General features: G+C 44.2%; 6 protein-coding genes and 1 long non-coding RNA gene across 8 annotated transcripts; 6 read left to right on the forward strand and 1 right to left on the reverse strand.

Moving 5' to 3' along the window:
• Positions 1-34: 34 nt before the first annotated feature.
• LOC148649343 (gamma-crystallin M2-like) lies at positions 35-1,929 on the forward strand. The gene is made up of 3 exons (XM_088605919.1): positions 35-191; positions 560-802; positions 1,584-1,929. The coding sequence occupies exons 1-3, from the start codon at positions 183-185 to the stop codon at positions 1,857-1,859; spliced, it is 528 nt and encodes a 175-aa protein (XP_088462045.1). The 5' UTR covers positions 35-182; the 3' UTR covers positions 1,860-1,929.
• Positions 1,930-4,419: 2,490 nt separating this feature from the next.
• LOC148649344 (gamma-crystallin M2-like) lies at positions 4,420-6,014 on the forward strand. Its single transcript, XM_088605951.1, has 3 exons — positions 4,420-4,573; positions 4,696-4,938; positions 5,681-6,014. The coding sequence occupies exons 1-3, from the start codon at positions 4,565-4,567 to the stop codon at positions 5,954-5,956; spliced, it is 528 nt and encodes a 175-aa protein (XP_088462077.1). The 5' UTR covers positions 4,420-4,564; the 3' UTR covers positions 5,957-6,014.
• A 3,531-nt stretch (positions 6,015-9,545) lies between these two features.
• LOC148649345 (gamma-crystallin M2-like) lies at positions 9,546-10,508 on the forward strand. Of its 2 annotated transcripts, XM_088605912.1 has the most exons (3): positions 9,546-9,634; positions 9,734-9,976; positions 10,164-10,508. In XM_088605912.1, exons 1-3 carry the CDS (start codon positions 9,626-9,628, stop codon positions 10,437-10,439), a joined length of 528 nt encoding a protein of 175 aa, XP_088462038.1. In that variant the 5' UTR covers positions 9,546-9,625; the 3' UTR covers positions 10,440-10,508. The 2 variants fall into 2 exon arrangements, with proteins under 2 accessions (XP_088462038.1, XP_088462037.1); XM_088605911.1 differs by lacking the exon at positions 9,546-9,634 and having other exon boundaries at positions 9,713-9,976.
• A 2,838-nt stretch (positions 10,509-13,346) lies between these two features.
• LOC148649346 (gamma-crystallin M2-like) lies at positions 13,347-14,513 on the forward strand. Its single transcript, XM_088605899.1, has 3 exons — positions 13,347-13,469; positions 13,605-13,847; positions 14,197-14,513. Exons 1-3 carry the CDS (start codon positions 13,362-13,364, stop codon positions 14,473-14,475), a joined length of 630 nt encoding a protein of 209 aa, XP_088462025.1. The 5' UTR covers positions 13,347-13,361; the 3' UTR covers positions 14,476-14,513.
• On the reverse strand, positions 14,337-16,279 carry LOC148649347 (uncharacterized). Its single transcript, XR_015926339.1, has 2 exons — positions 16,236-16,279; positions 14,337-15,468 (listed from the first exon to the last, which is right to left on the reverse strand). It is a non-coding gene; the product is annotated as an uncharacterized LOC148649347 (long non-coding RNA).
• A 1,264-nt stretch (positions 16,280-17,543) lies between these two features.
• Positions 17,544-19,397, forward strand: LOC148649348 (gamma-crystallin M2-like). The gene is made up of 3 exons (XM_088605945.1): positions 17,544-17,675; positions 17,850-18,092; positions 19,068-19,397. Exons 1-3 carry the CDS (start codon positions 17,667-17,669, stop codon positions 19,341-19,343), a joined length of 528 nt encoding a protein of 175 aa, XP_088462071.1. The 5' UTR covers positions 17,544-17,666; the 3' UTR covers positions 19,344-19,397.
• Positions 19,398-21,626: 2,229 nt separating this feature from the next.
• Positions 21,627-23,511, forward strand: LOC148649349 (gamma-crystallin M2-like). The gene is made up of 3 exons (XM_088605870.1): positions 21,627-21,782; positions 22,004-22,246; positions 23,178-23,511. The coding sequence occupies exons 1-3, from the start codon at positions 21,747-21,749 to the stop codon at positions 23,448-23,450; spliced, it is 552 nt and encodes a 183-aa protein (XP_088461996.1). The 5' UTR covers positions 21,627-21,746; the 3' UTR covers positions 23,451-23,511.
• Positions 23,512-26,688: the final 3,177 nt, after the last annotated feature.

Consider the following 26,688-nt stretch of genomic DNA (forward strand, 5'->3'; position numbering starts at 1 on the left):
ATCCAGATTTTGGCAGCATTGCTGATGTTAAAATTCCAGTCATTAAAATAACAATACGTTTGATCCAGTGAACTTTAATTGAGGTGTATAAAAACGGGCTAGGCTCAGTGCCATGAGTATCACAGAGAGAGAGAGAAGCTTATCACAGAGAGAGAGAGAGAAGCTCCTTCAGCCTGGACACAATGAGTAGGGTAAGAATCTTTGGGTTTTTTTAAGTTCAAATTTCCAGTGCACATCTAAGATCTGTATTTCCCTTGTAAGAATGGGTACTGCAAGACGAAGGCCATTATTCTTTACCGTGTGTTAACGGTACCCGCATAGTGGGGCTACTGTCTACAGAATGCGGTAACTATTCGCGGTCCGGGTTAAAAATCTGTCCATGGTTTGTAGTGTTCATTGAGTTTTGATCGATGCCTGGAAACTAAACGAAAAGGTTAACGAAATAACCGTAGTCATTTTAGTATCGAAGGGGAAAAGCTGAGAAATGCAGGACTAAACATCTGGCTCTGAAACGTGTGAGAAACTGAGAGCTTTCTCTACCATTTTCTTTTGCCTGTAGATCATCTTCTACGAGGATAAGAACTTCGGGGGGCGCTCCTATGAGTGCAGCAGCGACTGCGCCGACATGCACTCCTACTTCAGCCGCTGCAACTCCATCCGAGTGGAGAGCGGCTGCTGGGTTCTGTACGAGCGCCCCAACTACATGGGCTACCAGTACGTCCTGACCCGGGGGGAGTATCCAGAGTACCAGCGCTGGATGGGCTTCAACGACTGCATCAGGTCCTGCCGCACCTTCACCTATGTAAGCAGACATGTGTGCTTCACGCTTCCTGAGCTATAAAGAACCCGGCGAGCACGCTCGTCTAATCGTCCGGGAATAAATACCGAGCGCTGAGGTTGTCGTTCTTGACTTGGCTCGTATATGGCCGACTGACTCCGGTCGTCTCTGGCTGGAAGGAATGCAGTTTTTAAGGGCACGGGATTCCTCCTATAGTAATCTCCCCTGATTTCTCTTTATCACTAAGTTTGGAAAAGCGCTTTACAAATGCAAGATGTTAACTACTTTTTTTTTTTATTAATGCTGCCAAGCCCTTGCTATGGGGAAGTAACTGTTCTTTCGGCCGTGCAGTGATTTTCACAACTCTCAGGATTGCTGGTCTCAGTGTCACCAGAAGCTTTGTACGGGTACTCTGCTTCAGTCGTGCGATGCGTGTGTATTTGGCACAGATAAATGGAACAGAGAATTGATAGGAATTTAAAAGAAAATTGTTTCCATTCATAAGCAGGTCAGAGATCACCTTTTAACCTCCTACCTGTAAGATCTCGTAATGTTTGAATAGAAAAGAAGCTTGACGAGTTGGGCTGGGAGGAGAAGCGGCAAGTGTGGGGGTACTGCGGGGGTCCCCGTCTGACAGACTCAGAGGCGCGTGATGAGTCTGCGCGCTGTGTCTGCTGGAGTTAAAAAGACAGGTGCAGGTTAGCGACAGCGTGACCGTCCGTCACACAGGAAGACAGGTAGATCTGCCTCCCTTGGCGACTGCGTCTCAGGGCTGCTCCCAGCCGTGTCGCCGCTTGTCTTCCAGACCAGCGGAGGGCCCTACCGCCTGAGGATCTACGAGAGGAGTGACTTCGGGGGCCAGATGATGGAGTTCACCGACGACTGCGAGTCGGTCCACGACCGCTTCCGTTTCCGTGACATCCACTCCTGCAACGTGATGGAGGGCTACTGGACCTTCTACGAGCATCCCAGCTACAGAGGCAGGCAGTACTTCATGAGGCCCGGAGAGTACAGGAGGTTCAGCGACTGGGGCGCCAGCTGCGCTGCCACCGGCTCTTTCCGAAGGATCACGGATTTTTAGAAGAGTTTTACATCAGCCGCAGTCTTTAGCGGTGCTGGCGTGCGAATAAAAAAAAAAGATTTCAAATCAACTTTCGCGTTTCCTGTGCTTATCTTACTCAACAATTAAAGGTTCTAGCGTCTGTGACGGGATTCCGACACTGGGCTTTTTAGAACACCCCCGAGAAAGCACTGAGACGCACTTCATCTCAATATGCAACATGGTTTTAGGGTCAGAGCAGGGAGAAGACCGATCAAACACAGTAGTTCACCTCTCATATCTGCAATCACTACAGCCTTGGAGCAGGGTAATTCTGACCAGTCAGGCAGGAAATGTGTCCGGTCAAGCAGGTTAGACGGCATCTTAACTGACAATATCGCCCCTGTAGCTGCAGCTATGACTTGATAGAAGCAATAAAATCAACTAAAGCGATCAAAGAGGTTCAGCTGGGAGCTGCGAAGGAACAGGTAAAGGTTTATTCCAGAGTGAGAGGGAAGGAAAAGTAACACAACGTCAGGCGTCACCTGAAGGAGGCTCCACATCCGAAACATTGCGTTTCTTTTCTTTGCTTTACAGCATGGGATGAACTTTCACCTGTTCCTGACCTGATGTAAGCTCGGCGGTCTTCTATCTCCTTAACAGACTGGGTGAAAAGAAACCAGTTCAGTCTGTTTTGTTGCTGGAGAAGGGAAGAAGGTTTCTTCAACGAGCTCTGACCAGGTCTACCAGTTCTGCTCGGAAAGTGTGACCTTCGAACACATCCATCTACGTGGTTTAATTTGTTTCAGATGACATTAAAGGAGAACCTCATTTCCTTGCCCCACTCAGGAGCAGGTCTGGCATGGCTGTAGATGTCCAGATGGTCGGCTCCGTTCTGGGGAAGTAAATGTTTCAAGGAAGGATGAAAACCTGTCAACCCGGGGTTTCATGTTTTCTGGAACACTGATTCTAACGTAGTAGATTTTGCGTTTTATTAAATCATTTAACATTACTCATAATAACTTGGATCACATATCTGGCTTCGCTGTTTTTATTCCCTGACACCGAGGAGTCGATCTGTCCTCTGAAGGGAATTGAGCAGAAAGTGTCTGAACTGACACGCTCTGACCACAAGATGGCCCCAGTTGCACCGAAATGGGACCGATTTTTTTTTCAGGAGCAGACCGAAGTGCACAATCATAACACAAGCGAGCCGAAGTCCAAAACAGCCACTTGTTCCATTTTGTCTAAGTTTTTGTTTTAAAGTCTAAAGTTAATGAAAAGTGAATCGAAAATCAGATTATAATATGGTACGTTTTCTATTACAAACATGGCACGTTGTGAAGTACATTTTGGATCAAATATCAAGTCCGATACATGCAGTAGATGTATAGTTGCAGAAAAAAGAGAGAAAAAGACAGATTAGAAGATGTACAATAGGATAGGATGGGCATGTGGGGCCAGCAGAGAGTGGACTTGGACTATAGTTTAAAGATATTGTGCTTGAGGCACAGGGCAGATTGATTTAGCTGTATATCAAAGTTAAGAAAGCTTTGGTTCCAATGATCTGCTAAATTAAGAAAATGCTAGGCGTAGGAATAAACTTTGCAACGTGATTAAAAAAGAACAGGATCCAGTGAAAGAAAAATAGTATAACGAACAAAAAGGTAAAAAGGGATTTTAGAGCTGCCAAGCAAGAAAAACGAAAATAGCACTGGAGGTTAAAATAGATAATAAAATGCCTTTTCCCCCCCCCCAATCTTACAACAACAAAAGAATGGCAAAGTGTCAACTGTGTGTATCAATGGTACCAATGGGAAACTTTCACAAAGAAGAAAGAGAAATGACTGATGTTTTAAGTCAGGACACCGGGGTTACACCCCTACTCTTTTCGAGAAGCGCCCTGGGATTTTTAATGACCACAGAGAGTCAGAACCTCAGTTTTACGTCTCATCCGAAGGACGGCGCCTTTTTACAATATAGTGTCCCCGTCACTATACTGGGGCATTAGGACCAACACAGACCACAGGGTGAGCGCCCCCTGCTGGCCCCACTAACACCTCTTCCAGCAGCAACCTTAGTTTTTCCCAGGAGGTCTCCCATCCAGGTACTGACCAGGTACTGACCAGGCTCATACCTGCTGAGCTTCAGTGGGCTGCCAGTTGTGAGTTGCAGGGTGATATGGCTGCTGGCTAGACCAGTACGTCGCACCTGAGCTGTGTGCAAAACTAGATGGGAAATAATAATTAGAACTAAATTTCAGTATCAGCCGAACAGAAATATTTTTCAATAAAAAAAAACAAACAGGTACTGAAAGAAAGAGATGCACAGATCCATCTCACTGCGACTGAACATCATTAAAGACCATCTTACTGGACTATACAGAGGATTCTGTCAGAGAGAGTGCTGACACAGCCTCTCTGAGTCCCTGCAGATAGATTGTCCTTAGTTTGTTTGCAATCTGCTAGTTCTGCAAAAGCTTACACATCACAATGCCACCGGTTTGTCTTGTGACCACAGAGTGCATGGAAACAAAGTGGTGAGATGCTCTGTGTGAATGGCCAGGAGTCCGTGGGGACACAGATATCCACCTGAAAAGGGGGATTTTGCTGATGCCGAAACGGGGGACCTGCATTAGCATAACAAAAATCATTTGCTGTATGATTTGGCTCTCAGACAAGTATATAAGGCCAGATGTCCCCTCTCTGAACGCAGTGGCTGAGGGTCTCCGATCACACTGAGACAAAATGGGCAGGGTGAGGTCCAAGGGTTTCTGTTTGAAAAATGATGGATTATCTGTGTTGAAAGTCACAAGGAAACATCTGTATGCGCTGTTTGGAGGCGGTGTTTGACCTCACTTTCTGCTTTCTAATTGCAGATCATCTTCTACGAGGACAGGAACTTCGGGGGGCGCTCCTATGAGTGCAGCAGCGACTGCGCTGACCTGCACTCCTACTTCAGCCGCTGCAACTCCATCCGAGTGGAGAGCGGCTGCTGGATGGTGTACGAGCGCCCCAACTACATGGGCTACCAGTACTTCCTGCGCAGGGGCGAGTATCCCGACTACCAGCGCTGGATGGGCTACAATGACTGCATCAGGTCCTGTCGCTTCATTCCTCACGTAGGTGTCCGGTAAAAACAGCGTGACATTGGCCATGAGCTGGCTTTCAGTCAGTAGAGCTGCACCAGCTTTTCACCTCTGGAACCTAAGATCTGTTGAATGGAGGCCATCTGAACTGTGTGGCCTAAGGACTTTATTTAGTGCAAGGATCTCATCCAGGTGTTCCTTCAGAGAAGTCAGAGTATCGGCTTTAGCAACGTGGCTGGGCTGCATGTTCCACACCCCTGCCACCCTTTCCTGTAAAGAAGTGCCTCCTGTTCTCAGTTTGTGATGTGCTCCCACTTGCACCCTGTGGTCCATGTCTCATGACGTCAAGTCATCGCTATACATGTGTTAATTCCAGTAGCAAGAGGACTCGTCCTGCATTATGAAACAGGGAGGACGTGTTTCCTGTTTGAGACAGAAGCTGAGTACTAAGGAACAAATACACTCAGTCAAACACACCATACAGATTCCAGCTGCACGATTCATTTCTAGATGCTGCATACCCTCTTTCTCACAAAAGAAGGAAAACTTGAGTCTTGTCCATTCAGGGGAAGGCTGGTGCACAGTGACAGAGAATGCTTGCATTGTCATGTGACAGTGCTAGCAAGAGAGGCAGAAGGGCATCACAGATGGAGAAGAGAGAGGATAGGCTCATGTGCCAGCTGGTAGGGTTCTTGGACATAACTAATGCAAATATCCATTCCTGTCATGTGAAAAAAAATATTAATATGTAAAAGCTTCTTCCTGTGGTCTACAGTACCAAGGCTCCTACAGGATGAGGATCTACGAGAGAGAAGGCTTCGGAGGCCAGATGATGGAGTTCATGGACGACTGCGAGTCTGTGTACGACCGCTTCCGTTACCATGACATCCACTCCTGCAATGTGATGGAGGGCTACTGGCTCTTCTACGAGCAGCCCAACTACAGAGGCAGGCAGTACTTCATGAGGCCCGGAGAGTACAGGAGGTTCAGCGACTGGGGAGGCATGAGCCCCAGGATCGGCTCCTTCCGGCGCATCACTGACTTCAACTGACCTGGGCAACACTGTGCAGTAAACCTTGTTTGCAAAATAAAGTACTCTGTTTAGAATACCAGCTCTGTCCTCCTCCTTTTGTTAGAAAACAATGTCTCCACAAGGGCTTCTTCTCAGAGGTCATGATGTTTCTACACTGAGGCCTCGAGCAAATCACAATTTAGACCCCTACTACCACTAAGAAGGTGCAAAACCTGTACTTCACAAAGAGTCTTTATTTGCATGAGGCCATCTCCTTATCTCCTTAAGCTTGGGTTCATTTGTGACTAATTCATAGATCAGTGAGTTTATTTGGACCACTTCTAAGTCTAAAAAACTGGAGCAGCTGCCATTTCTATCCATATGTTATTGAGAATCTTAAAAGATCTTCACAGCAGAATATCGTGAAAGAGCATTGCTTCAAATAGTGTCAGAAAAAGCTGGACATTTCTAGTCCAGTTTTATATTCAGTATCAACGAAAGTGAAACAAAATGAATAAAATATTGATTGAATTTTGGGTTGTGGAATAAATTAAAATTGTATTTACTACAGATGTTTAAGCATTTTTGGCACCTGCAAAATGCAGAAGAGTAGAGCTATCTATAAAAGTCATTCTTGCTCAAAATACTTCATAGAATGGAATGCAAGTATTACACATTGTTTCCCATTTAAAATAAACAGACCAGCAAACATACTATGAATATTTGCTTACTGAGCACAGAAAGAGGACTGTTTAAGCACAGAACCAGAATGAACAAACCTCATCAGGAGCAGTTGGCCCCTTGCAGCAGATTGCAGTCAGATGCTAGTGGAGGGGGGTGCTAGTGGAGAGCACTGCATGTCAAGTTTGCCTCTTAAAAGTCAAAGAATGCCATTGTAGGTTTTTTTGCTGTCACTGGAACTGTCAGACTTGATCCCAGTGATCATTTAGATCACCATTCATCATTTACACAGATTGTTAACTTGTATTTCCAGGACTTCAGTCATGATCTTCAAAAGGGAGTGTCCACTGTTCACCAAAAATGTTCTAAGGAATTCAAGCATCTTTACGTTTGGCCACATTTAAATAAGAGATGATAACTCTATGGTACTGTAGTTAAACTTTCTCTCACAACACATTAACTGTACTTACATATCGAGGTGCATTTTGTATTTAATCCTAGATGGTTGATTAATTACTTTTGTATTAACCTGAGGTTATGGACTGAAAGAGTAGCGTGTCACTTACCTCTGTTTGGGTTGCTTTTGCAACACTCTGTTCTAAGCTTTCATTTCCTAAAGGTTGCCATTATTGGTACAGCTGTTTATGAGCAACACCGCCATCTTAGTAGTGTGGTAAACCCTAATTCAGGGAGAGAAGAGGCTTGATTCGAATAAAGATCATTTTGGGGGTAACTCAGCAGGTCAAGGAGACCAACAAACTGTCTGTAATGACTGGGCTGTCGGACACCCTCATCCAGGGGTGTAGCCATGGGTGGGACTAATAGATCCTAGCCCTACCCAATCAGTCCAAAGTAATTTAAGTTTTTTTTTTACCTTGTTTGCGTTACGCCTTTTAATGTAACGTGTTTGATTTTTTTCATCTATGTGATTTGCTATTGGCTCTCTGTATCTTTTGGGGCCAATAAGAATATGTAAATGTGGTGGGGCGGGGCAGGCGTAGCAGTAGCCTAATTGGCTATTTTTCTATTTAAAGGCAAGGTAAACCCTGCATGGTATTTTAAATACAATATTTCAGATGGATTTTGAATCTTGCATTCTGCGTTGTGTTCATTGTGTTTTGCAAATAAATATTAACTTTACAGTAACTCGTAAGACTGCTGTACAATCTAAAAGCAGGCATACGAAAATAGAACTGTTACAAGCAACAAGTGAAAATGAGCTCTTGTAGCTTTTCTTCAGCTAAAGACAAAGTCCTCATATGAGAGACTTTTGCAAACTAGCTGTCATTTGAACGGGAATTTACAGACTCTCTAGACAGTGAGGAGATTATCGCCATATTCAATTCCAAGCTCCGACGCCTGCGTCTGGTCTAGAAGGCTAAAACCTCACAACAGAAGTAGGCACTGATTGTTTTTTTGTGTGTGTCCGCTGTGGCACAGTTGTGTTCGGCAGCCTAGGTAATTGTTGCTTAACCTGTAACGGAAGCGTTCTTAAGGACCCTATGCAGACGACATGATCTGGGGTAGAGTGAGGAAAACAGGGAAAAAGCAGGCGGGAGTCGGGAATGAAAACAGGGGGTGTGTCCATGGTGCGCTGGTGTTCGGGGGAGGTGTGGCCGAGGCAAACAGTCCAGAAACAAGTCCAAGGGGGAATCCAAGAGAAGGCGAAAATCCAAAACCGGGCGGTCCATCCAAGACGAACAGAATAAAAACGGGAACCGGGTTGGAACCGGCAGGAACAGGAACTTAAAAGCTTGAGGGGACCAGGCGCTTCCAGGTCCCGGACTCGCCTGGTGCAGGAACCAATGCCGAGACCGGAACAGAGTAGGCATCTGGCTTTTAAGGGGAACTGAAAAGGGGTCTGGAACAGGGAGCAGGTGCGGGAGATGAGTAAAGAACAAGGAAGGGCTGGAGCGTCATTAAGAGGAGGGGTTTACGAACGTGGCATAACCTGTGTGTGTGTGTGTGTGTGTGTGTGTGTGTGTGTGTGTGTGTGTGTGTGTGTGTGTGTGTGTGTGTGTGTGTGTGTGTGTGAGTGAGAGAGAGAGTCAATATATATATAAAGGTTCTGCTAATTCTGCTGTTTGATTATATCCCTTGAGGATTGGATTGTAAATTGGAGGGATGCTATGCACTATGCTGGCAGGACGGTCAGTTAGAGCCCGGGCCACCTACTTTTGCAGAGGCCCACCCTAAAAAATCAATTCCTGGCCACGGCCCTGCCCTCATCTCTAGTGGAAATGAGCCAGAGAGCTGCAGCAGGGGTGAAGATGGGCTGGAGCGAAGAATGTGATAATTAAATACAAGCAAATCAGCAAGAAGTGTGATATTGATACGTAGATGGGTGAAAGAGGATGAGGTTTGGGTTTGAAATTTTGTTTAAAACACCATTTAATTTCATTCAAAACCCAAATCTATCCCTAAAACTATACATAATCCTATCACTAATTCTAACACAAAAGTTCAGAAGCTATTTCCTAGAATTTTGAAAGCCCTGTAAAAAATAATCCTAACTATAACCCATTGCAAGCTACAACTCATTAAGAAAACTAAAGATTTAAATAAAGAAGCATGTTACCAGACACTGGTGAACTACTAGTTAAGGAACAAGTAATGTGGTCATTTGCTCTCTTTGTAGCTCATAAGGCACTTGTAATTTAAAGAGATGTCATGCACAATTAGTTTAATTGGTGATTTGATCTTTTAAGTGTTCTCGTATTTAAAACCTGACAGAGTGCTGTAGCCAGCAGCAGAACTGTATGTTGTAAACCACAGGCTTTTCAATGGTTTACAATGCTGCAGATTGTGCTGGACAGCTGAATGTGTGGAAACAATAAGCTGAAAGCAATTATTATGATGAGTGCAGAAAAGTAAATGTTGTAAGACACCTTTAAAAGGTTTGCTGACGTGGACCAATCTGTATTTAAATAACAAATGGAACCTATTCTACTGAGATAAGTATATAAGGAGACCTGTTCCAGGACTCATACAAGCAGTTAAGGCCCTGTGATCACACTGAAACAAAAAATGGGGAAGGTAACAGCGAAGACTTTTTGCTACTCTTTTTTTCTGATTCATTCTGATTTCAACGCACTTTAAAACATGCTGTTCTGAATGTCTTCATCTCACTTGCAGATCATCTTCTACGAGGACAGGAACTTCGGGGGGCGCTCCTATGAGTGCAGCAGCGACTGCGCTGACATGCACTCCTACTTCAGCCGCTGCAACTCCATCCGAGTGGAGAGCGGCTGCTGGATGGTGTACGAGCGCCCCAACTACATGGGCTACCAGTACTTCCTGCGCAGGGGCGAGTATCCCGACTACCAGCGCTGGATGGGCTTCAACGACTGCATCAGGTCCTGTCGTTTCATTCCTCATGTAAGTTGCTCTGTATTTTTATAGGAATTAAACAATCATATTAATATATTTCAGAAGTTGTAAATATAGATTTTGGCAAGAAACAGTGAATCAGTTATCTTCAGACTGGAGTTGTTGAAATGAATCGGTGTTTAATCTTAATTATATTCCAGTTCAGTCTGTATTAAGGAATGTCTTGTGTTCACAGTACCAAGGCTCCTACAGGATGAGGATCTACGAGAGAGAAGGCTTCGGAGGCCAGATGATGGAGTTCATGGACGACTGCGAGTCTGTGTACGACCGCTTCCGTTACCATGACATCCACTCCTGCAATGTGATGGATGGATACTGGATGTTCTACGAGCAGCCCAACTACAGAGGCAGGCAGTACTTCATGAGGCCCGGAGAGTACAGGAGGTTCAGCGACTGGGGAGGCATGAGCCCCAGGATCGGCTCCTTCCGGCGCCTCATGGACTTCTGTTAAATAAGGAAATAGTGTAAAATTCCCGCATTTTGCAGATTTGTCTTAAATAAAATGAAGATGTGTTGCGAACTTGTTTTGTATCCGCTTATGCATATGAATGAATGGTATTAAGAGAAATGAGGTGAAGATATTGCAGGGGACAATAGCATTTAAAAGGGTCAATAATACATTGTTGACATTGTTAAATATTGAAGACTAGGACCTCATATTTATTATCGGGGGGTTCAACTGTGCTATAAATGACAGAGAAGGGACACAGCACTGACACTCACAAGGTTTATTTTTAACAGTGAAAGTGCTAATGGAGAACACAAAAATCGAGTGAATGGTATAGCTGGGAACTGAGGCAATTTCTGTCAAGATTAGTTGTGAATTTTGGCTACAGAGCTCAATTAGTTCAGCTGCCTTCACCGTTCCCGAAGATTGATTTTTAATTAAGAGCTCCATACTGATGAGCTGAGACACAGACAGGCAAGATTAAAACAAACAGCCTGAGTCTGAGGGGAAGACAAGCTTACTGTACTCTGCAGAGCGTGATTTTGAACATGATTACCCAGATGAAGCCCAAACCAGACAACATTCAGATCAAGTCGTCTGGGCTCCCAGAGTCTGTTATGCAAAGGCAGCTGGTCACAGAAAAAGAAAACCCAGAACACAGATGTATTTGCTTTCCACTCTCTATAGGCTGTGCAAAAATAAATTCTCTCTTGCTCTGCGCCTGCTCCCCGTACTGTCCAACACAATCGCCACGGCAGGCAGCAATCTTCCTTGACTGGAGCTCACTCTGTGTAACGATGTGTAGTTCAGGACCCTATGCAGACAGTATAATCTGGAAGTGAGTGGAGTAGGACAATGGGGAGGAGACAACGAGGAACAGGGCAGGTTGACAAACAGGGGGGTGTGACAACAGTGAACTGGTGCTCGGGGGGCGTGGCCAAGGCAAACAAGTCCAAGGGTAGTCGAGGGGGAAATCCAGGGCGAAGTCCAAGGTCCTAATCCAAGTGATCCATCTGCAATGAAAACAAGACACAGTTAAAAACCACAACAGGATCCGGTACAGTGAAATAAATACATTATCACGAGGCCAGGCGCTCTGAGGCCAGGCGCTCTGAGCCCCGGACTCAGCTGGGTCAGGACGTCGATAGGAGGTCTATGCGCTCAAGTCATAGGGCGTAGGGTGACTTGGTGGTAGGCGGACCTCCGGGCGTCCGTCTTCCAATGCAGAGCCAGGAGTAACGAGTGTGCCCAGTTTAAGTAAGGAGGGGCAGGATTGAGGGCAGGTACATGGAATAAGCAAAATGTGAAAGAGCTGGAGCGCCCTTAAGAGGAGGGATTACGATCGTGACACCCTGCTTGTCTACAATTTTAACTTTTGTTCCACGGTTATTCAGAAGCCTTCATCCTCCTGCCTAAACAGGGGATTGGCAGTGCAGTAAAGTTTAAAATGATATATTTAACTGAAAAATACAAAGAGGAATAAAAAAAAACACACTGTTAATGTCAACACACAAGACCCTGTTTTAACAAACACTCTTTAATAAACAAGAATTTATGCAATCTGTTATAATATATTTTAGAACTCCGGGGTTCACGTGGGCACCCTCACCACTGCCGCATCAGGTCAGCCCCCCACCGTCAGGGTCTCAAACCCAGGCCTGCGGTATCACTCAACAGGGACCCAGCCTCTTGAGCCAAAGGGAGATCTCCCCTCAGCCCAGTGGCTGCAGTCCCTGCTATTCACAGGGAAGGGCGGTACGCTGGTAAGCCGGCTCTCACAAGCAATGGAGGCCGTATGTGTTACAATATTTTTATATTTATAATCTAATATACAACATTCATACTGAATACTACTTAAATGAACAGTAGACATCCTCTTATTATCTAAATGTGATATGAATATAGCACCTAGTGTATTCATGATTGTGGGTCAGAGTGGAATCAGATGACAGATTTAAATTTAAAAATAATAAAAAAAATTATTACTTACATTGCTTAGGACCTTCACTGTACCGTTAAGAAGCAAATATATTATAAGTATTTAGGCTTATTAAGCAATAATTACACTGCAATATTAAGATAATTTAATATTAAGCTGGTTGAAGAATCAGTCTTTTTAAAGGTTCTCCAAAATTGTGGTTCCCAGGTCATGGATGACAAAGCTAAACAGGCAGCACAGAGAACATAAGAGCACAAGACAGGTCACAAACGAGACAAAGGCATTCAGCCCATTGAGCCTGTTTGGATGCTTGTAGTTAATTGATCCGAGAATCTCTTGCAGCTGTTTCTTGGCCAGGGTACTGGCATCCACCACACGGCTGTGCAGGTTGTTCTCCACTCCTACAGCCCAGTCAGTGTTGCCAGGACATCAGGAAGCAGGAAACACTGCACACCTTTCCAAAACCTCAAAAGTTTGCAGGACAAATGGATGAAAATCTAATCTCTCAGAAAGGCTAATTTCTGCTTTTCTTTTCCTGACAGCATATGAATCTGTGCTGCTCTAGACACAGCCTGATGATGCGTGAGAACTCATCCCAAGTCTTCTTTCTTGCATGCTCCTTACTCTCTGCCATGTTTGCAGATGATCGGATTTTAGATTCACAAAATGTAACCACAAGTAAATACAACAATGGATTTCTGCATTGCACATCTGAACCTACAAAGTTACCAAGGCATTGCACACAAAAGTCCCTTTTTCATTAGGTTAACATAAAAATAATTAAAGCCTTTCTCATCTGATGCAGGCACGTGTTTATTGACAAAGGCTTTGTTACGTGGATTACAATACACGTTTTGCATTAGCTGTACACTATAGTGGTGCTGGAGACAATGGGCATTTTTTTTCTTTCCTCTTCATGAAACCATCAGTTAATGACAATGGCACAGGAACTAAGCACTTGCTGACTTGCGGACATTTGTGTTTGAATGCCCCATGCACAGTCTGCAATTCACGTTTCCTATATAAAGTTGAGATTGTGTCTTCGAAAAAGACGTGGAAAAGAGAGGCAGTCTGTCAACGTCAAAATGGGAAAGGTAAAAAATTAAAAACCCTGGACTATTTTGTCTTGGATCTTTCTGTTATCTAATAATACAAAAGATGTTTCTGAAATATGAAGGATTTCCATTCGCAGCCCTTCTTCTAATATTGTGGCGATTGTGCTTTTGCAGATCATCTTCTACGAGGACAGGAACTTCGGGGGGCGCTCCTATGAGTGCAGCAGCGACTGCGCTGACATGCACTCCTACTTCAGCCGCTGCAACTCCATCCGAGTGGAGAGCGGCTGCTGGATGGTGTACGAGCGCCCCAACTACATGGGCTACCAGTACTTCCTGCGCAGGGGCGAGTATCCCGACTACCAGCGCTGGATGGGCTTCAACGACTCCATTTGGTCGTGCCGCATGATCCAACCAGTAAGTTAATTCTGCATGTGGTAATTATGTCATTTAGAAAATTTATTCCCAGGGTCCTAATTGCAGTTATACAGCCTGACTGTTATCTTTGTCTCTCAACAGAAGAGAAACGGTCACATAAAATGCTTTGATATTCCTTGATGACATTCAACTTTCAGTTGATTTTCAACTGTTAGGTCTTAAATATTACCCTCTGTTTTTATATTTGGACTATAATAAATGACTGCTTTCATGCCTGTTTGTTATATATTTTGAGTTAAATGTCTCACAGAACTCTTTATAAAGGGTCCACAGGCATGCCTTTAGGTTTTTTATCACACCTGACCGCGCCCCTTCTGTTTTCCAACAGTACCATGGCTCCTACAGGATGAGGATCTACGAGAGAGCAGAGTTTGGAGGCCAGATGATGGAGTTCATGGACGACTGTCCCAATGTCTACGACCGCTTCCGTTACAATGACATCTTCTCCTGCAATGTGATGGATGGGCACTGGCTCTTCTACGAGCAGCCCAACTACAGAGGCAGGATGTACTACCTGAGAGCTGGAGAGTACCGCAGGTTCAGCGACTGGGGCGCCATGAGTGCAAGAGTGGGCTCTTTCAGGCGCATCACTGATTTTGAATGTTAAACCTGAAGTGCTCTTAAAAATAAAGTCATTAGAAAATACTTTTATTGACTGTTGATTGGGGGAATTTCTGGGCATGATTAAAGAACATACAGGCCTACGTCGCGCCACCTGATACAGATCCACACCTGGTTGCTATTTGACTAAGAGAATCACAGTAAATCCAGGGAGTGGTGAAAAGATCACAGAGGCTATTGCTGCCTAACCTAGCCTCTCTCTACTGGCCCCACACGGAAAAACACATCTAGCACATGTAACAGGGCTCAGTGCTACTGAACACATCACAGAGGGGTGACATCACCCCCTTGCAAGCTAAACAGGGCAGAAGGGTCTCGCCACAGCAGGCTGGGTCCTGTGGCACAGCAGAGTGCCGCGCTGTCTGGGGCGTGCCGCCATGTCTGCTCGGAGCCCACAGGCGCCCACAGTGGTGGAGTCCCGGCGGGGGCAGAGAGCAGCTGAAAGCCTTTCCCTTTCTAAAACCTGTCAGGCCTGGATAGGTAATACTGCCCTGGGTTAAACAGTGCTTACAAGGGAGGGACGACAAGAGCCAGGATCAATCGGCCTCAGCTGCCCTAAATCGTGACGTCATTCACTCAGGTTAAACAAAATATGTCATCCCCTCCTCTCCCTCTCAGTCGTCTCCTGTATCCCTCCTCCACCCCCAATCTCCCCCTCTGCAGCTGCCCCTTGGTCACTCTGCGCAGAGGTTTCCAGGCCTCTGTGTCCCATGGGCCAAGCCAAATTTACTGCCACTAAAAGACTCGATAAGCATTTTCGGCACGCTTAATTCTCGGCTGTTGTTATTCCTAGTGAAGAAATCACGAGTGGCCACGTGTAGAGTTTATGCCCAGGACAAGGAGCACACTAATAAAGATTCACACACAAAATAAAATAAAAAACAACAACAACACCTGAGACTTTTGACAACGGCTATGATTAAAGGTTTTACTTAACTTTACATTCAGGAGTCTTTCGCCACGTCTGCAAGTGCATCTCCTGCAAAAAAACCCAAAATAAACAAGAACACCTCATCACACACACAGACACCACGCCCACTGCCGTGCCTCTGGTAGCTCTGATCATTCCAGTCCTAACCTGTCCCGTCGTGTTTTTTTAAAGGACTGCGCCGAAGTGCAAATCTCTGACCTACACAGAATGGATGTCACTGGATTTCTGTTTTCTGCTGAATAAAAACCGCGCGAGGAGTTTGTTTTAAAACTATGCAATAGACGAACTGATGCGTCTCATACAGGGCTCTCTCGTCCAGGCGTGTGAAGGTGATTTCGGAGAAGGATCCTCTTCTGAAAAGCTGGTTGATTTGGCCTGGCGGTGTGTGAAAGTCGGAGAACTCTCTGCAAAGCAGGGGAATTACTGGGTGACCGGAGCACCCAGGCGACCTGCAGCTTGATGTACAGTACAGTTATTACACAGGAGCGATCCGCTCTCCTGCCCCGCGTTGGACTTTCCCTATACCTTTCCTCCTTTACCCCAGGTTTACCCCCTTTTTCTCTCTATAATACAACGGGAAAAACCGAAACATCTGCTCTTTTTCGTTTGCCCCACGCCGCAGAAACCGAACCGGGAGAGTGCGTTTACAGTACTTTTTGGTTTCCTGTCTGAGGCTGGGTGTTTCTAAACCTACACGGCCTGTAAGAAGGCGTCCTGTTTTTTAAATGGCAACAGTAACAGTAAACGATCATATGAGCGCTTCTACAATTAAGGTACTGTATGCATTGGAAGTGCGAGGGTCTTAAATGCTTTACCGTGTTTCGAGGATAGGACAGCAGCGCAGTTGCACTGAAATGGTTGTACACCGTCACTAGACCGGGGCATTGGGACCCACACAGACCACAGGGTTAGCGCCCCCTGCTGGCCCTAATAACACCTCTTCCAGCAGCAACCTTAGTTTTTCACAGGAGTCTACCATGCAGCTTAGTGGCCAGGTTCACACCTGCTGAGCTTCAGCAGGTTGCTAGTTGTGAGCTGCAGGGTGATATACTGCTGGCTATAAATAGATATACTGATTTGGTACAGTATGTTCTCCCCTGCTTGTGTGGGTTTCCTCCCACAGCCCAAATACATGATTGTACTGTAGGTTAATTGGCTTCTGTAAGTCGGCCCTGGTGTCAGTGTGCTGGTGTGTGCCCTGCCTTGTGGCACTGCTGGCGGGTTTAGTCTGTGGCTCCCCTTCGACTCTGAATTGGATAAAGCAGTTAAAAGTGGGTCAAACACACCTGACACACTTGGCAAAGTCTTTTGTCTTCCTATGAAAGTATAATCAGGTGTGAGTGGTGAGTGGTGAATTTGGCCCACAGTGTATTATTATTGCTTGATTTGCAGAAATCTGTGAATGAGCTTTTGTAATAAAAGAGATCAAAAAAACATTTTTGGGGCCTCACCAATTCCAACATTCATTAATTTCAACCATAACTGAGTGCATGATGCATCACACACTTCAATGTACTGGTCCAGGTTCACTCCTGATTGTACTGTTTATTATAGTCACAGTAGTTATTATTATTGGTTATATTTTGCAATCTCCTGCTGGTATATATAGTAACAATTACCGTGTACTAACTACAAGTTAAAGGCACCTGCTAAATGAATGAGGTACTATTACCAAAAATAGCTGTTCTAATTCATTTGGCTTTGTATTGGTAATGAAGTGAGGATTTAGGTGACAATGCCCCCCCTCATGCTGAGACCTTGTGTACAGCACCCAGTCCAGAAGTGTGTAGAAAACACAGAGTGAAAGAGAAGAAAGGATTGAATGGGGGATCTATAGATGGTGGGCTTTAGTAAACAGTGAAAAGGACCCCACAGCTCTGAAGTTCCTGACATATTTTCAACAGTTTTGTCTTGGTCAGTGTTTGACTGAGATTTCTGCTGAAATGCAGTATGTGTCTTTTTGTACCTACAGTACTGTATGTGCGACAGTAGAGTTTTTTTCCCCCTATGAATACTGATGAATATGTAGAAACTGAGGTAGAACAACAAGGTCAATGTTGGACACATGAAGGGCCAGCTAATCATAATCCTGTGTTTTTAACCCCGCCACTGACACAGAGAAGTGGTTCTTTAAAATCAGGCGTTTGCATGACAAAGCCCTGCGCGTGGCCATCACACAGCTGGTTCTATAAAAGCCCAGAGATGGAGGCGCTGAGCAGTAAGCAGAGACCTGGCAGAGCTGCACCATGGGGAAGGTAAACGCAGAGATCCATCGTAGGCTTCACAAACTCAGGGCATACTTCTCTTTTTCAAGCCCCCGTTGCTTTATTTAGGTTTCAGCAAAGGTTTGCACTGTAAAGTACATTTCTGACTAACGCCGTCAGTAGTTACAGAATGACTGACAAAATAATTGCACTTGCTCATTTCAGATCATCTTCTACGAGGACAGGAACTTCGGGGGGCGCAACTATGAGTGCAGCAGCGACTGCGCCGACCTGCACTCCTACTTCAGCCGCTGCAACTCCATGAGAGTGGAGAGCGGCTGCTGGGTTCTGTACGAGCGCCCCAACTACATGGGCTACCAGTACTTCCTGCGCAGGGGCGAGTATCCCGACTACCAGCGCTGGATGGGCTACAACGACTGCATCAGGTCCTGCCGCTTCATTCCTCATGTAAGTTCTTTTTCCTTCTTGTCTCTAGAAGGGAACTGCTTTCCCAGTGGACACTGTGCTTTCTGCGCACGTGGAACTCTGTGAGCTCATTGTGTTGTAAGTGGGAGATCCAGTGGTGCTGTGAACTGCCTGAATGCTTTGATTTGCCCGATTGCTTCGTATTGTGCTGAATCTGAAATGGGAGTTCTGCAGTCCACTAGGTATGTTCATCAGTGCTGCAGAAGGGTTAGAATTACAGCCTTCTTGTTGCAATCATTCCTTTAGCCTGTCTAGGGCTAAACTGAGGGCAAAACCCGTAGAGCAAATGATATTGAACAGTGCTCTTAAAGAAGATAAAAGTTGTGGATTGATGTTCTCCTGGTGTGTATGACCACAGACTCACTAATAGCAGAAACTGTGGATCACTGCATCACATGAACAGATGCAAAGTCAGAGAAAGAGACAGATGAAGAAATACAATGAGGGACAGAACACAAAAGCAGTTACTATGCACTGAAAAAGACCCAGTTTATTATGTCAATATTAGCAAATAAATTTCACTACATGTAGAATAAAACCATGAGCTTGTCTAGAAGAAGCGACCCAGTCATGTTATTGAAGCTGGTACACTGGCTGCTTTCAAGAAATGGCTGGATAAGATCTTTGAGCAACCAAACAGATGTTCCAGATCCAGATGTTCCAGGGCTGCATAGCGTCATCTCTTCTGCAACCTGTCTTCTGTTCTTCTGAGTTCAATTTGTGAACTGAGACGATCCTGTGCTACGTATTCACATTTCATAGAGCTAAGCAAACCAAGCAAACAGAAGCAGCTCTTGTCTGCACCTATGAAATAAGTATAGCACATTGGTTGCTGAAAATAATTTCATGTTACCGTGCTCATTTCATTCTGAATGCCTGATGCATGCTTCTAATTCATGCAAATTTTGCCTGAATGAAAATCCGATTTACCTGTAATTTATTTCTAACTGCTTACAGTACCAAGGCTCCTACAGGATGAGGATCTACGAGAGAGAAGGCTTCGGAGGCCAGATGATGGAGTTCATGGATGACTGTCCCAATGTCTACGACCGCTTCCGTTACAATGACATCCACTCCTGCAATGTGATGGAGGGCTACTGGCTCTTCTACGAGCAGCCCAACTACAGAGGCAGGCAGTACTTCATGAGGCCCGGAGAGTACAGGAGGTTCAGCGACTGGGGAGGCATGAGCCCCAGGATCGGCTCCTTCCGGCGCATCACTGACTTCAACTAGCACGGGAACCTTACTGTAACAGACTTTTTAATAAACCACGTAAAATCTAAAACACTGAATTGTTTCCTTTGCTTCTTTAAAATAAAAAACATGAACTATTCCAATCATTCCAAAAATTACCTACCTTGCTGTTCCCTCATTTCACACGACTGAAGCAGCTGTAGGTTGCAACCCTCCAGCCACAGGTGCAGATCCTTAGCCACAGTGTGTCACGTGCATAAACCCCTCCTCTTAAGGACACTCCAGCCCTTCCTTGTTTTCCACTCATCTCCCGCCCTGCTCCCTGTTTTCAGTTCTCCTTAAAAGCCAGGCGCTCACTTTATTCCGGGCTCTGCTCTGGTTTTCGTAGCAGGCGAGTCCGGGACCTGGAAGCGCCCGGTCCCAGTTCCCGTTTTTAAATCTTGTTTGTCTTGGATGGACTGCCCGGTTTTGGACTTTTTCAGGATTTCTTTTCAGGATTGTTTGCCTCGGCCACACCCCCCCCCGTACACCAGCACACCATGGACATGCCCCCTGTTTCCATTCCCGACTCCCGCATGCCTTTTTCCCCGTGTTTTCTCACTTTACCCTGGATTGTGTCGTCCACATAGGGTACGGAAAGAACTCTTCCGTTACACAGTGCCACCGCTCTGCCCCTTTATGTGGTGTGAAGTCAGCACTAGAGCTGACTTGTGACTGCTGGGCGGCTCTTACCCACAGACCTCAACCCTACACATTTTTTGTGGTGTTGTGCACCATCATAGATCTGCTGAACAATTAAATAATAATTTTATGTGATAGCATAATGTACAAAACTGACCAGAAAAGAGTTGATTTGAGCTTTATGTGGATGTAAAAAGTATTTTTAATAGCTGTAAAATTTTGTGACACTGGTAAAAGGGCATGGAACTAAAGAAATGTGCTTAATGGTGTACATCTCATTTTTCCATTTTGCTGTCAATCAATTTACCCTCGTGAATCAGATATAAGGAAAACAGACAGGCACCTGTAGTGGACTCATGGGACACACCAAAACATGACAGGATAATGAAGAAATCTTTGTTGAATAAAAGTTTTTTCCATGTTACAACTAAGGCACATTGCAGTGATTTAAAAGTCTCTGATCACGTCTGAAATGCCAAAATACTGCTCAGTCATATTTTGCCTGACAACCAGAAGCAGCATGAATGTGCCTCCTTGTGTTTCCAGCGCTCTGCCCTGTGGAGACAGGTTTGAGTTACGTGGTTTCGCTTTTTCAAGTGTAGAGCTACTATGACAGAACTATATGTAAATTATGTGAGGTTTCTGTTAGTTTACTTGTGTGACCAGTATTTTCATCTTTTGCTCACAATAATGAGACACCAGTGCAGAGAGGTGTCTAGTTATTAGCTCATTTCAAGTAGCTTTGCCAATTTTATAACAATTTAAGAACAGCTTCCAATGAAAGGAGACCATGTAGATAATTTGATAATTAGTAGATAATTGGTTCAAGGATTTCATTCAGCCATTTCTTAAAAGACGCCAGGCTATCAGCTTTGATAGCTTTGATAGCCTGCCTGAGCAGCTTGTTGTGGAACTACCCCACCCTTTGTGTTAAGATGTGCCTTCTGTTCCCAGTTTTCAATGCTCTTTCACAATAACCTCATACATTTCCACCAGTACGTACTGTATGCTGTGCATGGTGGCAGAGTGGCATGGTGGTTAACATTTCCCCCTCACACCCCCAGGGCTCTGAGTTAGATTCTGAACTGGAGGGCCTGTCTATGTGTAGTTCGCATTTTTTTCATGGGGCTCATGTGAATTTCTACTGGGAGGTCTGGTTTCCTCCCACCTTAAAGGATTCTTACTTGTGCAGATTGTTTCCAGAGATAAGAGTTCAACTTGCTGAATATTGTGTTGTTTATTAGCTAGCTAGTGCAAGAAGGAGACCCTTTCAATTACAGATGTCTTATGTGGAGGAGGGAATGGAAAATAAATTTGGTACATTGCATTGCCCACAGTGCACTTGATATAAACACATAGTGTATCTTAGCTCTTATATAGTAACACCTACTGTATATCATGAATTTATTTTCTGTGTGGTCTATCTGTGTGTTTCTGTTGTTTAGCTCTGGTGCACCAGGACACAGGCCACTATAGACACGGACAATAGACAAGCGACATCTGCAGACACGCCCAGATGTACACTTTCTATCCTCTGTGCATGCCACTGACCTCTCGCTTCATTTCTGCCTATACAAACTTGCTGAGTTTCAAGCCGAAGCCCCCGCCGGGATTAACATTCTGCATTGTGGTGTTATCTGTCTATACCATGAGGGATAAAGCATGTGTGCTGCTGACTGGAAAAAGCATTGAGCCTGACAAACAATAGTTACTGCACTGTAAAGCTTTTGGTATGTATATAAAGACCCGCTCTGGGGTTTGATGGCACCTGAGCAGTCTACTCCAGCCATGGCTAAGGTACAGTGCCGTTAAAATGTTGATAATGGCTATTTACATGACTCATACTATTTCTTCTACTTGCAGTAGTTATCACTGCATGTATTTCTGCATGTAATAATGTAGTTCTATGTATTATTGTAGTTCTAGGAATTGCCAAAGGGGCTAGATGGCCCCCTTCTTGTTTGTAACTGTTCTCGTGTTCTAGTGTAAACAAGAAATATTGTTTTCCCTTTCTGCAGATTTTCTTCTACGAGGACAGGAACTTCGGGGGGCGCTCCTATGAGTGCAGCAGCGACTGCGCTGATCTGAACTCCTACTTCAGCCGCTGCAACTCCATCCGAGTGGAGAGCGGCTGCTGGGTTCTGTACGAGCGCCCCAACTACATGGGCTACCAGTACGTCCTGAACAGAGGAGAGTACCCCGACTACCAGCGCTGGATGGGCTTTAATGACTGCATCAGGTCCTGCCGTGTCTTCCCACACGTAAGTTAAAAATAAGTGCATGCTTTTGCATTTGAAACACTAAGAAATAGAATGTGCAAAATGCAAGAAATTAATTGCAACACACCACACTCTAAGTAAACATGTAAGTATACCAAATCTAAGTATACAACAGGTTGTTCTGCTTTCACTTTAGTATGCTTTATTAAAAATTGTAATAAACAGTAAATGTTTTCTTAAAATAATGTGCTTTTAACACTTGAAATACAGCTAAAATAATTATACAATTTACATTTAGTTCATTTAGCCTGCAAAAAAGGATGAAAAAGCATTTTATAGATTTACATAATGCTGCAGAATGTATGAAGTTATTGTTGGTGCTACTCTTTCACCAAGAAAAATGCTTATATAAAACATAAGGAAACTTTTGCTTCTGTAAATTAACTGTCATCAGTTAATTCATCAGGACTCTTTGTAAACACTTTCATGTAAAAAAAAATGGAACATAGAAAATATAATGATTACAAAGCCAATTTCTGTGTATAGGAGGATAAAGTAAAATCAGAATGATTTTAGAAATTCTTTTAGAAAAGTCTGAAATGTAATAGTCTCTTTGTGTAGGAAATTTTATTTATTTTTTAATTATTAAATATTTTTAATATAAATCACTCTCACATTCCAAACCCAATAGCCGGCAATCTGTGGGTGGTTTCAGAACTTAAAACTAGATGACTATTTCTTGGAGGTTTTTGAGCTGTTCAAATCAAATTCTTTGAATAAACTTTATCAGAAAACCTGCTCATATAAAACAAAATAAAAAAGTAAACCTAATATCTAATATTCCATGCATTGTCATCATCACATCATCATTTCACTTTCAACAGCTGCTTAGACGGTTCAGGTCCATGCATTTTGTTTTTATTCTGCAATGGGTGCCTTACACCTTTTTTTCTCCTCTGGTTTGCCAACACAGTACAGTGGCTCCTACAGGATGAGGATCTATGAGAGGAGTGACTTTGGGGGTCAGATGATGGAGTTCACCGACGACTGCGAGTCGGTCCACGACCGCTTCCGTTTCCGTGACATCCACTCCTGCAATGTGATGGACGGCTACTGGACCTTCTACGAGCATCCCAACTACAGAGGCAGGCAGTACTTCATGAGGCCCGGAGAGTACAGGAAGTTCAGCGACTGGGGCGCCAGTTGTGCTACTATTGGCTCATTCAGGAGAGTGATGGACTTTTAAAGTTCTGATCTTCCTTATCCTACTGCAATCTGAAACTACAATAAACAATTGAAATACCTCATGCAGTTCGGACCTGTCTTTTAGTGTATTGGTGTATCAATACTCAACTGATAACGCTTTTTACAGAGAAATTGGATATCTTTATTTTCTCTTGAGTTAGCGCTTGAAGCTTGGATGGGGTGACAGAGTTCTATTGGAAGAAAAAAACATCATTGCTGTGCCAATAAATGTCAGATGATAATCTCTTTTAGTGTAGGAATACAAACAACCCAGATCATAACTAATCCAGGTGTAGACACTTGAGGGCTTGTGATGTAAAAAGAGTGGGCTGGCTCCACAATGCATGTTTTGGAGGAAGGTACACACAAGTCCTCACCTCCCCATTGCCAGGATGAGAGTCTTAGTGATGACCTGAACTGAGTGATAGCTCGTGAACCAACTTGAGCTTTTAGAAAGAAAACCAAGGGAGGTCATAAAGAGACAATTTTATGGGAGAGCCCAATAGGTTACCAATGCTGTTGTTTTGTTTTCTAACTGTGATTTCAAATCTCCGTCATTGGAACACAAATGGTGAACACAGGGTAACCACAGCTGGTGATAATGTGCCAAATCAGAGTCTTACAGGCACCCTCATAAAGTCAGAGGTGACGTATGGTCAGCAATCCCAGCATTCACCAGTCAGTTCTGCTCCTGCAGATTGGCCTGTTTCTCACATCCATTCACACCTTCTTGATTTTATGAACTTGGATTGGAATCTGGTTTTCGAGCATGGCCCTCTCCTTTGTAACTGTGATTACGTCATCTAGAACTTTCAGCTCAAGTTCCATGCCAGACATAAAAAGCTCTGTCTACGGTGTTGTGAATACACTAGGCACGAGAAATCCAACATGCAGGGTCTTTGAATTATATTACAAATCAAAACTATTAAAGAAGGGAGAGACTCTCTCCCGCTGGACTGAACCTGTCTTTACCTAATATTAATTTCTCTTCAGTCCAGTGAAGTGTGCAGATCTGTGATAGAATAGCTCATGAGGCTCATGTCCTAGTTGCATACTTCACAGTGGTCACATGGCATCAACAGAAACAAAACTGCTTCTTCCATTTTTCCCATAGACTTTTTTCAAGGGGTTCCCCTGGGATCTATGTGGGGTCCAAAGCTGCATACTCTCTGGCATATTGTCTTTTTATATGAGAGAACTTTTGTTTTTAGAAAAAAAATAATTGCTTAATTAACCTATTTTAGATTTTTACAATGCTAAATAATACATGAATCATTTCATATATATATAGTATTTTCAATAGTGTTTCTTGTTATGCAAATATGTCATGGTGAACCACCTTATGATAGAATAACAAATTCATACTTAGTCTTTTCTACTGTCTGAAATACTGCTTTTTACATATAATTTAAATTTGGTCTTGCATTAAGTAATTTAGAACAAAAGTATATGCCACAGCATAACCAGGGAAACTGAGAATCCACATTTTTAAGAGCACGAACACAAACTGTAAAAGGCTTGTACCAATTTTGCTCAACTTGTTGATGGCAAGTTAACTAAATTCCAGCCCTGATGCTCTCCCACTGTGTGGACTGGAGCTCACATTTGTGCTTTTAAGTATCAGGTGTATGAGAACAAGACGTATGAATCGGTCAATTACAAATTTTGGTTGTTCTGTTGGGTATAACTAGGGATTAACCTTAAGCAGTATAATTATAATCACTTGCATTTGTGTAGTGCTATTCGTCCTGAAAGATCCCAATGCCTATTAATGCCTCCAGTCTTTTGAAAACAGTGCCATGGGAACTACTTTAATGTCCAAGAAGGTTTATGGTCTCATTCAGAGCATAGCATCTCTTGCGGCACAATGTTCTGGTCCAGAGGGAAGAGAGTCACCAACGCAGAATGAAATGGACTCATTCAAGCATTTTCTTTCTACTTTGATTCTTGTGCTGATCGGGTGAATTTACTTGATATATTTTATGGTGCTCATCTTAAATGTGTTTTTCCTTCATTGCAAAGTAGTGCAAATCAGTCGGAGTAATTGCAGCACAATTCAGCTGGATCTGAGCAGAGCTCCCCAGACCTCTTTAACTGGCCTCGGCACTAACCCGGATTGACATCCTTCTGTCTGTCCTTCAGACAGCAAGGCCGTCTCCCAGGCTTGTTTGAAATCTCCCGGTAGAAGAGGCATCTTCCCGAAACTCCTGTCCAATTCCATTCATTCAGGCCCTCAGGTGTGCCTCTTAGCCTTTTGTTTGGAGAAGGCTACCGCTTAATCTCCAGTGCTAATAGGGACAACGACATCCTTGAGCTGAATGTTGGTGAATGCTTAAAATACCTGGTGAGATAAGTTTGGCTTAACCCACTTGGTTAATGGATGGCTTCCTGGCCACAGGACGAAGAGGCTTGAGCCCCTCTCAGTCCGAGTGACCAAGGGGCAGCTGCAAGGTGGAGATGGGGCGGAGGAGGGATACAGCAGACGAATGTGAGGGCAGGCGTCTGAGTTCAGTTTATGAAGCTAGTCTGATGATGATGGTGACTAGGTGCAGCTGTGTGAGAACGACTTGCTATTGTTATCCATCCCAAACGTCCATTTACAGTACATCCCACAGTCTGTTTTGACCCGTGATCCGGTATTGTGATCGCAGAGCTGTGGTAATGTTGAACAAAAGGAGTGGAAAACAAATCTCAACTTCTCTTCTGACTGACATGCTTTCCATCCCTCTGATAGTCACCGTGGTTCTTCCTGAAAAGAAGGGACCGCAGTGACTATCACCGCTGGCTGGGTGTCAGTCTCTGCTCTGCTGTCTTCTCTGAGCATTCCTATTCGTGAACATTCCCTCTTGAGGGAAGTCAAAACCAACCACCGCTACTTTTCAAAACCTACATAATAAGAGGCAGTGCATGAAGGATTTAGTGACCTCCTGGGAGAGCTCCCCATCTGGACACATAAGACTGGTCCAGAGCGGCTCAGCGTTTATGTTTTTTTAGATTTCATTGCACAATCTGCTTTCCCCATGGGGAGAAAAAACAACAGCTAGGCAATGAGAATGGGAAATGGAAAGGGAGACCAATGCAGGCTTTCTTTGGAGCTCTGTATATGCATGTGTTTGGACTGCAGGTGAGCTGAACACTGAATTCTCACACTTTCTGTGATACAACAGGTTAAATGTAAAAGAGATGATCTATGGCATTCAGTTTCTATTGTGCTGAGGATGCCTGTAAACTATACTAGT

The sequence above is a fragment of the Lepisosteus platostomus genome, chromosome 14, assembly GCF_059453375.1.
Source record: "Lepisosteus platostomus isolate fLepPlt1 chromosome 14, fLepPlt1.hap1, whole genome shotgun sequence".
Taxonomy (NCBI): Eukaryota; Metazoa; Chordata; class Actinopteri; order Semionotiformes; family Lepisosteidae; genus Lepisosteus; species Lepisosteus platostomus.